Source organism: Lemur catta, chromosome 1, assembly GCF_020740605.2.
Source record: "Lemur catta isolate mLemCat1 chromosome 1, mLemCat1.pri, whole genome shotgun sequence".
Taxonomy (NCBI): domain Eukaryota; kingdom Metazoa; phylum Chordata; class Mammalia; order Primates; family Lemuridae; genus Lemur; species Lemur catta.
In genome coordinates, this window is record NC_059128.1 from 277,884,239 (window position 1) to 277,896,335 (window position 12,097).

Sequence of the window (12,097 nt, forward strand, 5' to 3'; positions counted from 1 at the left end):
GGTCATTCTTCATTCCCTGTGTTAGGATTATAGATGAAAAGCTTTAGCTTAGCTTTCCCTTACACAAAAACTATTTATTTGTGTCACTAACCTCTTTTCAGAAAGCAGTTTTTATAATGATAGATCTTAAAGGGCCATGTTATTTTCTTTATGCTTTTAATTAGACGATCATCCATTGCCAATTTAATTAACTTTGTTTTTTTTTAATATCCAGCTGGAAGTCCATTATTGACCATCTTTTGACTCATGAGAAAACAATGTTTAAGGATTTAATGAGTAAGTTCTATGTTACATGCACAGAGGTCACACTTTAAAGGGCCACAGTGACATCATAACCAGCTGTTACCATGTATTGCAGAACCCTACTCAAACCTTTCATGGTGTTGCCTAAGCCTCAAACTATAACGGGACATCAGGAGTAAATGAATGAGTCTGTCCAGCTCCAATCTGTTGACATGAGTGCCTTGACAACCTTTTCCTAGTTTTATAATGGAGAAATACAGCTGAAAGCAGCCAGGTTCACATCTTGACATTTGTGTTGAAAGTAATATTTTCCATAATTTATTAGGAGTAGTTTTCTACACCTCACATCCACTTCTAATGCCCGATCAAGTATCATTAAAGAAATGTGTTTTTGTCTTTGTTTTTTGAGACAGAGACTTGCTCTGTTGCCCCAGCTAGACTGCAGTGTCACCACAGCTCACAGCAACCTCAAACTCCTGGGCTCATGCGATCCTCCTGCCTTAGCCTCCCGAGGAGCTGGGACTACAGGCGTGAGCCACAACATCCAGCTAATTTTTCTATTTTTTGTAGAGATGGGGTCTCACTCTTGCTCAGGCTGTTCTCGAACTCCTGAGCTCAAGCCATCTTCCCGCCTCAGCCTTCCAGAGTGCTAGGATTACAGGCGTGAGCCACCGTGCCAGGCCAAGAAATACGTATTTTTTAAAATACACATGGGAATAATAATCACATGCTCTTACTTAAGATCATAATTTTTCACTAGGGAAGATAGTAATCACACTTGTATGAATTTCCTATCACATCTAATTGTGGTTTTCTCATTAAGTGAAACATATTTGCTATATTTATTCTAGACATGCAGAGCAGTTCTTTAAAACTGTTTTCAAGTTTTGAGCAGAAAGCCATGCTGTTAAAGCGCCAGGCTTTTGCTGTCTTCAGTGGAGAACTCGATCAATACCACCTTTACCTGCCACTGATACAAGGTAAGATGACTGTCTTAGTCCGTTTTGTGCTGCCCTAACAGAATACCTGAGACTGGGTGATTTATAATGGGCAGAAACGTATTGGCTCACAGTTCTGGAGGCTGGGAAGTCCGGTATCCAGGGGCTGGCATCTGGCAAGGGCCCTGTTGCTGTGTCGTCCCATGGAGGAGGGCAGAAGGGCAAGAGAGCACAAGGGGACGGAGTTCACCCTCTTATAACAGCACCAATCCCACCCATGGGGGTGGGACCTCGTGGCCTAATCAACTCTTAAAGGCCCCACCTCCCAGTACCATTACATTGGCCATTAAATTTCAACATGAGTTTTGGAGGGGACCTTCAGCCCATTGCAGTGGTCACCCCTCTACCTGCACCCACAGAGAGAGCCATGAGGGGCCGAGGTGAGCGGCTGCTAGAGAAGCCCACTGCACATTTCGGCATGATCGTGTTGAAATGAGTACTCTGCAGGAGTTCTCCTGGAAGAACCTCAGGAATATTCATAAATCTGAAACTTTATTTTAAAAATAAATTATTATTACTTTTTATGAGGTAGTTTTTTAAAGTCTGGCAGTGTAGTACTTCAAACAATACTTTCTCAGCACTGTTTCCTGCTAGATTTCTCCTGCAGTCAAAGTACTTGGTGTTTACAGTACTCTCTCAGTCAGCACTTGCGACTGGAGGCAGTGAAGGAGCGAGATTTTACAGCAGGACCTAGTTTTTCCCTAATAATTTTTCTTTCATTGCATCAGAAATGAATTCTTGTGGATGGATATATTACATGATTTTCAGGGTTTTTTTCCTTTTCATAAAATGTCGAGGTGGTAAAGTAGACATTCTATTTTTAATTCACCATCCTCTAAGAGAGGAAAGAATTCTCATATAGGAATTTATTTTCCTTACAACTCATAGCCTAACTGCAATCAAATAAAATTAATACAATTCTTGAAGGATTTTTTGTTTAATGTTATAAAGGCTAATGTAACAAACAATTCTACAAATAGAATTATAGTATAAATCTTTTTTTTTTTTGGTCTGGTTTATTAAGGTATGACTTATATATAGTAAAAGTCACTCTTTTAGTTATACATGTCTGTGGATTTTTTTTTTTTGAGACAGAGTCTCACTTTGTTGCCCAGGCTAGAGTGAGTGCCGTGGCGTCAGCCTAGCTCACAGCAACCTCAAACTCCTGGGCTTCAGCGATCCTACTGCCTCAGCCTCCCAAGTAGCTGGGACTACAGGCATGTGCCACCATGCCCAGCTAATTTTTTTCTATGTATATTTTTAGTTGGACAGATAATTTCTTTCTATTTTTAGTAGAGACGGGGTCTCGCTCAGGCTGGTCTCGAACTCCTGACCTCGAGCAATCCACCTGCCTCGGCCTCCCAGAGGGCTAGGATTACAGGTGTGAGCCACCACGCCCGGCCTGTGGATTTTTTTTGAGACAGGGTCTCACTCTGTCACCCAGGCTAGAGTGCGGTAGCAGGATTATAGCTCACTGTAGCCTCAAACTCCTCGGCTCAAGTGATCTTCCTGCCTTAACCTCTTGAGTAGCTGGGATTACAAGCACATACCACCACACCTAGCTAATATTTCTTTTTCTTTTTCTTTTTTTTGGGGGGGAGTGGTGGGTAGAGATGGGATCTTACTATGTTGCTGAGGCTGGTCTTGAACTACTGACTTCAAGTGATCCTCCTGCCTTGGCCTCCCAAAGTGCTAGGATTACAGGTGTGAGCCACCATGCCTGGCCAGTTCTGTGAATTCTTACAAACACCTACACTAATGTAACCACCACCACAGTCAAGATATAAGACATTTCATCATCCCAGAAAGGTCCCTCATGCCCCTTTGTGGTGAGCTCCTCCCCTCTGCCCCAGTCCATGGCAATGAGTACCGCTGTGCAATGAGTACCATTAATACCACTATTCTGATTTCTGTTCATATAGTTTTGTGTTTTCCAGAATGTCATGTAGATGTGTGTAGGCTTTGAGTCTGGCTTCCTTCACTTAATATAATGTATTTGAGATTAATCCATTCTGTTGCATTTATCAGTGGCTTATTTCTTTTTATTGCTGAATAGTATTCCATTCCATAGTTTCTTTACCCATTCACCAATGCAAGGGCATTTGGGTTGTTTTCAGATAGAATTATGATATAAATCTTTTACTTTGCCCTTTTTAAAAATTTTTCTTTTGAACATCTATCAGCTCAGAACACATGTGCTCTTCCTAAAGTCATCTTGATGGCTCTTAATCTAATTGTCAGCCCACTTCCCAGGTGGCTAACTGTTGGAAAGTTCTTAATTGTTTTAGTTCAAAACATTAACAGCTTTCACAGTTGTTAATTATGATAACTTATATTTGCAATAATAAAATACCTTCCTATTTCAACATAACTTGAACACGTAATGCTCATAAGGATTTTGATCTCATAATATCTGGAAAACTTAAGATACATGAAAGCAAATACTCAGATATTGACAAATCCAAGGGGCTTGGCTTGCTGGAATTACTGTGAGAGGAGACTGATTTGATCGGATGGTGACCAGGAGTGCTATAAAGGTGATGGCAGCCTTCCAAAGGCTTTGGCTGATAGCAGGGTCAAAGCTGAACTTTGTTGCCTCCCTACAAAATATGGAAGGAAAAAGAACAATAGGAATCCTGTTTTCTTTAGTTCATGTGCAGCATCTGGGAGGGTGCTTTCTGAACCTAGCCACAGACACTGTTCTTAAAGGGAGGTGTTCAGTCTACTCTCTGGGTAGAAGAAAGAGCAGAGAAGCTAAAAGAAGAACATGTCATGCCTTGTGACCCTTCCAGGGCCTTTTCCATCTGAGAACAGTTGCCTGCTCCTTCTCTTTCCCCATTTCCCTCCACACACTCCTCTCAAATTTGGGGTGAGGCCCAGAGAGCTAGAGAGACACTATTAGATGTTTAGAAGTTTCAACCAAACAAAAAAGAATAAACAACAGCCTTTCTCGAACAATGGTGTGGAGAATTTGACTGTGGCAAGATTTAAACATCCAGCATTTCTGAGAAATCATTCCTTTGAGAGGGAGAGAACAGGGGCAATATGACAGTATAGACATTTGATATATATAATGTATAGTGCATTATATGTTGTATATTAATATGTGTGATATATAATTATATATCTATGTTATGACATAATATATAACACTTATAATATTAACAATATATTCTTTTATAAGTAGTAATATTAAACATGATTAAAATATACTTATTCATATATATTGTCAGCATATATAATATATATATAATATAAAGTCAGCATAATGCTGACTTAAAATGGAGGTGGTTTTTGAGCTCTTGGGGAAAGAGGAATTTCCAAATAAGTGCCCTTCGTTTTGGATATGTCAAGTGCTATATTTCTAAAAATACTACATGTTTAAAAAATAAAGCATTTTGGCCCATCTCATTTTTGAATGCCTGACAGTTTTCAAAGCACTTTCCCACAACTGTCATCATTCCCAGGACTGTCCCTTGATGGGCCCAGCCTCCATGAGGTCCTGGGCTGGTAGAATTCAGAGTGTTCTCTGGCAGTTTTGGGACCATTTACTGGCCTCAAGATGCCTTGTGAAGCAACGATGCCCAGGTCTACCCCAGAGGAATAGACGCGTCTGGAAGCTTCTGAGCTGTCAATGGTTTAGGTCCAATCAAAACAGGCAGGAATAGAGAATTTCTAATGTTTCCATTCTGGGATACCATTTGGGGGTCCTTTTCCCCTGATTTCATGGTATCATCAAGTTGCATTGAGAGAAGTGCACGGGGTGGGGAGCTGAGCAGCTTGGTATGTCTCAGCTCAGAGTGACAGCAATCTGACATCGATGGGGGTGGTGGGAAGATGCAGATTGAAGGGCACAAAGTTGCAGTTATGTAGGGTGAATGAGGCCAGTGATCTAACATACATCAGGAGGACTACAGAATAATATTGTACTGTATACTGGTAATTTGCCAAGAGTGTAGACGTTAGGTGCTTTTGCACAAAAGAGAAAGATAAGTGTATGAGGTGATTTGATTGTTAATTTGCTTGACTTCAATATTTATATGTGTATCGAGATAACTCTATTAAATATCATGTTGTACACCTTAAATATATGCAATAAAATTATTTTAAACTTTACAGTGATTATGAAAGAAACGATTATAAGCCTAAAGCAATTACTACTTTTTTAAAAAAATCAAGGGCAAAATGCTGTTTTTTTTATAATGAGAGGGGGACAGGCATTGTCTCTCACAAGGTCTTCTAAGGGATCAGAAAGATCTAGAGGAAGCTCTCTCTTCCCTTTGAGCTGGATGAGTGCGGCTCATCCCCATCTGCTGGACTATCTCCCATCTTTTAAGTCTTCTTCGTTGTCATGGATGCGTTAGCTTTATTTTTACGTCAAGATACTGATACTCAGATTAGCACCTACCTAAAGTTTTGTTGCCACTAACTGGCAAAGCTTGAACTGAAATCTGAGCCCTTTGGCTCCCAACAATAGGCTGTGGTCATGAGCAGGACATTTGTGCCCTTTGAGGTAGGCAGCATACGGCCCTCACGCTGGTTTCACAGAGGACAAGGAGGGCTCGGTGAGACTGAGTGGCCAGCCCACGCCATCACAGCCTGTACCAGTGGGGCAGGCACCCTGGCTTGGGTTTCTCCAGCTCTGCTCACAGGACTGGTTAAGCTTGCAAGGTCATCACTCAGCTAAGAAAGGAATATCAGAGGGTAAGGAAAATTAGGTTCTAAAATAAATCTTCTTGGCTAAAAAATAAACTTACGGGTTTAGCTTTAATTTGGATCACTGATATAAACTATGCCCTATCTGTACAAACTACTTTTTTAAAATACTTCCTATTTTGAAATAGATTAAGAACTCAAAAGATTTTGTAACTCACAAGAAGTTATAAAAATTGTACCGAGAGTTCCTGTGTATTATTGGCCCAGCTTCCTCTAGGATAACATCTCACATAATTGTCATCTATTATCAAAACCAGGAAATTGACATTGGAATAATACCATTAACTCAACCGTAGTCTTTTTTAGATTTCACCAGCTTTAAGAACTCAAAAGATTTTGTAACTCACAAGAAGTTATAAAAATTGTACCGAGAGTTCCTGTGTATTATTGGCCCAGCTTCCTCTAGGATAACATCTCACATAATTGTCATCTATTATCAAAACCAGGAAATTGACATTGGAATAATACCATTAACTCAACCGTAGTCTTTTTTAGATTTCACCAGCTTTTACTTGCCCTCTTTTTATGTATATGTTTGTATGTGTGTATGTCTAGCTCTATGGGAGTATCACATATGCAAGTTCTTGTAGCCAGCACCACAACCAGGATTCAGAACTCTTCCATCACTGCAAAGCACCTCCCGCAGGTCCCTGCCTGTATAGTCACACCCTCCACCCAGCCCTAGTCCCAAGAAACTGCTGATCTGTTCTCTGTCACTTCCATTGTCATTTCCTTTGTCTGAACAATTCCATTTAGCTGTTCTATTAGAGCAGACCTCCTGTCAACAATTCTTCATTTTCCTTCATTTAGAGTATTTTTATTTGTTTTTATTTTACCTTCATTCTTGTTGTTTTGTCTTCAGATTTTTAGTTTTTTTTTTTTAACCTTCATTCTTGAAGAATTTTTTCATTGGAAATAGAATTCTGTGTTGAAGTTCTTTTCTTTCATGCTTAAAAAATGTACAATTTCTTTCTGGCTCCCTGGTTTCTGATGAGAAATCTGTCATTCTAATTACTGTTCCCTTTTAGGTCATGTGTCATTTCTCTCTGACTACTATCAAGAATTTTTTTCTTTGTCTTTAGTTTTCAGAAGTCTGATTGTAATATGTCTGGCTGTGGATTTCTTTGGTTTTGTCCTTTTTTAGAATTCATTCACCTTATATCTGTAGATGTGTGTCTTTCACCAAATTTAGAAAGTTTTCAGTCATTATTTCTTCACATATTTTCCCAATCTGTATTCTTTTTCCTCTACTTCTGGAACTCCGATGACACAAATGTTAGATCTTTTATTGTCACACTTGTCTCTGAGACTCTGGGGTTTTTTCCCGACCTTTTTTTCTCTCCTTTGTTCAGTTTGAATAACTGCTATTAAATCTATTTTCAACTTCTGCTCTTGAGCTCATGCAATGAGTTCTTTTATTTCTGTGATTGTATATTTTTGGTTCTAAAATTTCCATTTGGCTTTTCTTTATATCTTCTGTTTCTTTGCTGAGACTTTCTTTTTTCTTGTTTCAAGTGTGTGCAATTGATTATTGGAGTATTTTTAGATAGTAGCTTTAAAATCTTTTTTTCTTTTTTCAATAATCCTTTTTTTTTTTTAAGAGACAGGGTCTCCCTGGCTGAAGTGCAGTGGTGTAGTCATAGCTCACTGCAGCCTCGAACTCCTGGGCTTAAGCAATCCTCCCACCTCAGCTTTCTGAGTAGCTGGGACTACAGGCTCACGCCACCATGTCAGCTAATTATTTTGTGTTTTGTAGAGACAGGGTCTTGCTATCTTGCCCAGGCTGGTCTTAGAGTTCTCAAGTGATCCTCCTGCCTTGGCCTCCCAAAGCACTGGGATTACAGGTGTGAGCCACCATGCCCGGCCCTTTGCCAGTAATTCTAACCTCCATATTATTATCTCAGCATTGGTGGCTTTTTATTACCTTTACTCACTCATGTTGAAATTTTGCATATTCCAAATTATAGTCTTCTCAGATGCCCAGGCCAGAGTAAAATAAAAAATAAAGAAGCCCTAGAGATTCACTGCCAGGTCATTCCCTAAGTCCCAGGGTTTCTAGCCAGTCTTGCCTTTTTTCCCTCCACCTTTCAGCTTTCTGATAGTCAGTTTATGTACTTTGTTCAAAGTTTTTGTTGCAATTAAAGAAGGAATAGGGTGTAATATGCTTACTGTATCTTGTCCAGAACTAGAAGTTCAAAATACATCTTAAAAATGCTAGTTTGTTTGTCAAGTGTCTGAGCTATGCATGATCCTTCATTTGGTCAGAGTACTTTTAAAGACAAGGAATAAAAACCCACTTAAGCTATTAGGTTGGTACAAAAGTAATTGCAGTTTTAGCATTGTTGAAATTTGCCATTTGATATTGGAATACACTCTTACATGTGGTTGTTATATATCATTTTAATGCACATTTCTTTATGTTTTTTGGCCAATGACTTATTTGCTATTTATTTTATATTAGACTATGCAAATGATGTTAGACAAAAAGCAAATTCAAACGATTTTCTTATTCAAGTTCAAAATGGGTCGTAAAGCAGTGGAGACAACTCACAACATCAACAATGCATTTGGCTCAGGAACTGCTAACAAACGTACAATGCAGTGGTGGTTCAAGTTTTGCAAAGGAGACGAGAGCCTTGAAGATGAGGAGCGCAGTCTGAGGCCACACCGCCCTGAAGGCGCCCGATCTCGTCTGATCTGGGAAGCTAAGCAGGGTCGGCCCGGTCGGGACCTGGATGGAAGATGAGGAGCGCAGTGGCCAGCCATCGGAAGTTGACAACAACCAGTTGAAAGCAGTCATCGAAGCTGATCCTCTTAGAACTGCAAGAGAAGTTGCCGCAGAACTCACTGTCAACTATTCTAAGCAAATTGGAAAGGTGAAAAAGTTCGACAAGTGGGTGCCTCATGAGCTGACCAAAAATCAAAAAAATCATCCTTCTGAAGTGTCATCCTCTCTTATTGTACGCAACAACGAGCCATTTCTCAATTATGTTGTGATGTGCCACAAAAAGTGGATTTTAAACAACGGGCATCTACCAGCTCAGTGGTTGGACTGAGAAGCAGCTCCAAAGCACTTCCCAAAGCCAAACTTGTACCAAAGAAAGGTCATGGTCACTGTTTGGTAGTCTGCTGCTGGTCTGATCCACTACAGCTCTCTGAATCCTGGTGAAACCATCACATCTGAGAAGTCTGCTCAGCAAATTGATGAGATGCACTAAAAACTGCAATGCCTGCAGTGGGCATTGGTCAACAGAAAGGGCCCAATTCTTCTCCACAACAACGCCCGACTGCACGTCACACAACCAACATGCACAACCAGTGCTTCAAAAGTTGAACAAATTGGGCTACGAAGTTTTGCCTCATCTGCCATATTCACCTGAACTCTTGTCAACCAACTACCACTTCTTCAAGCATCTCAACAACTTTTTGCAGGGAAAACACTTCCACAACCAGCAGGATGGAGAAATGCTTTCTAAGACTTCTTCTGTTAGAGCCAGATTCCCTCGGCCCCGGGAACAGAATGACAGAGTCACTGAGGCTGTAAAAGGCAAAGGAGTTTATTGACTAGTTCGAACTAGGGTCCAAGCCCCGAGCACCAACGCAGTGGTCTCTTTCTATGGGCAGGGACCCCGCGCAGCGGGAGTACAGGTCTTTTATATTTTTTTTTTTTTTAGCTCTTTATCGCAACCAAGCGTTAAGCAAGCAAGCCTTGTATACAAAAGCGGACTTTGGCTGTTAGCTATAAGTTAGGCAAGCAGGCCTTGTATACAAAAGCGGACTTTGGCTATTAGCTATAAATTAAGCAAGCAGGCCTTGTATACAAAAGCGGACTTTGGCTATTAGCTATAAATTAAGCAAGCCATCACAGAATTAACTAAAATGTTGTTTCAGTCCTGTTCTACACTTCAAATCCCAAAGCATGGAATAAACAAACTTATTTCTTGTTGGCAAAAATGTGTTGATTGTAATGGTTCCTATTTTGATTAATAAAGATGTTTCTGAGCCTAGTTATGAGTTAAAATTCACGGTTGAAAAACGCAATTACTTTTGCACCAACCTAACAGCTCAAACAAGAGGAAGTTTATTGCTAATGTACTACAGCAAATCTTAGCTAGCATGACTGTTGTTCAGCTGTTTCCTATAGCAATTTATTACATTCCTAAGAAACCTTAAGCTGCAGGGGAGAAATCACATTCTACAAACAATTATCTCAAGGGGGAAGACGGTTAGGGGTTAGACAGTGTACCTTGCAACTTTTTTTTTCCCCTTGCAGAAACTAAAGTTTTTGCCATGACTATCAAATCTAAACTTTACTGATGAATCTATTTTATTCACTTGTTCTACTTCCCACCCACCACCCCAAAATACGGAGTCATCTACCTGCCAATCTATATGATTGTATAAGTCCATCACTCACCAAGGACTGTCTTTGGCTTCTGTGTCTTATAATTTATATTCTTAGAGGAAATTTAAGTGGTCATTGGTCATTCAGTGGATTTCTAGAATCAGATACTCATGCCTCTGCGCAGCTGTGGCAGGGGTGTAAGAGTCATTCCATCCCCTTCCTTTGTCGGGGGCCATGAACTGCTGAACGTCACAAAGAAGAGACTAGTTGCCCAAAAACATCCCCTGATGCTAATTTCTTACACCCGGTTGTTATCAGAGATCAAAGCAGTTACAATTTTATTTTTCTTCTTTGTCTAATGAAAAACCCCAAACTATATATTTGTGTGACGTCTTTAAAATCTTCTTTCCTTAGAACGTCTGACAGACAATCTCAGAGTTGGACAGACACCCACAGTTGCTGCTCAGATGTTTCTTTTTTTCAGAGTTTTGCTGCTAAGAATATCTCCTCAACATTTGACTTCATTGTGGCCAATAATGGTCTCTGCATTGGTGAGTATAAGTATTGTACTCTTTTTTTTTTTTTTTTTGAGACAGAGTGTCACTTTGCTGCCCGGGCTAGAGTGAGTGCCGTGGCGTCAGCCTAGCTCACAGCAACCTCAAACTCCTGGGCTTAAGCGATCCTTCTCCCTCAGTCTCCCAAGTAGCTGGGACTACCGGCATGCACCACCATGCCCGGCTAATTTTTTCTATATATATTTTTAGTTGTCCAGATAATTTGTATTTCTATTTTTAGTAGAGACAGGGTCTCACTCAGGCTGGTCTCAAACTCCTGACCTCGAGCGATCCACCCGCCTCGGCCTCCCAGAGTGCTAGGATTACAGGCGTGAGCCACCGCGCCCAGCAAGTACTGTACTCTTGAAAGCCAAGGTTGGAGTTTTTAAAAATACTTTCTCATCAACATATACTATTTCATATGTATCTAGTTTTAGCTAAAAGTTATTTTTCATCAGGTTGGTAGCACATAGTCAGCTCATGGTTAAAAAGAGAATATTTTATACTATGATCATAGTTGATCTCTCACCTGTCAGTTATTCCAACTAATTTGTACCAGTTGATATTACTTGCTACTTTTTTATATACATATAAATTTGGGTAGGTTTAATCTTTTTCCAGGCTGTTATGGTGGCCCATGCCTATAATCTTAGTGCTTTGTAAGGCAGAGGCAGGAGGACCACTTGAGCCTAGGAATTTGAGACTAGCCTGGGCAGCATAGCAAGACCCTGTCTCTATAAAAAGTTTTAAAAATTAGCCAGGTGTGGTGGTGGTACATGCCTGTAGTCCCAACTACTCAGGAGACATGATGATCACTTGAGCCCAGGAGTCTGAGGTTGCAATGAGCTATCATGACACCACTGCACTGTAGCCCAGGGAATAGAACGAGACTCTGTGTCAAAAAACAAAACAAAACAAAACAAAACCCCACAATTCTCTCAAATAGTAACTTGGATGCATGTTTCTTTTTCAGATTCAGACATTCGTAGAGCTTGAAGAAGATCTGAAAGAGGAAGATGAGTCATTGAGGTAAGTGGCATAGGTCTGCACTCATGTGCACAAGCTGGTCTAGATGAACAGATATCACCTTATGATACAGGGTTATCTAATGCTAAATGCTGTTTTCTTGAAGTATATGTGAAGGGACCAGCTATTTTGAAAATTTCTTAAAAGGAAAATCCTTCTTATGGACATTTCAAAGGTGAATGGACTATAGCAGATGTGAATGAATTTATAACAGG

General features: G+C 40.2%; 1 protein-coding gene across 5 annotated transcripts in view; it reads left to right on the forward strand.

The window, feature by feature from the left end:
- Positions 1–12,097, forward strand: part of DOP1B (DOP1 leucine zipper like protein B) — a 118,915-nt gene that overhangs the window by 103,567 nt on the left and 3,251 nt on the right. For 4 of the 5 annotated variants that reach the window (XM_045540635.1, XM_045540637.1, XM_045540638.1 and 1 more), the window contains 4 exons: positions 215–276; positions 1,095–1,223; positions 10,717–10,853; positions 11,830–11,885. In XM_045540635.1, the coding sequence (XP_045396591.1) occupies positions 215–276; positions 1,095–1,223; positions 10,717–10,853; positions 11,830–11,885 (384 nt within the window). Of the gene's footprint in view, positions 1–214; positions 277–1,094; positions 1,224–10,716; positions 10,854–11,829; positions 11,886–12,097 lie in introns of those variants that run through there. The other variant, XR_006732747.1, reaches the window with a different exon arrangement.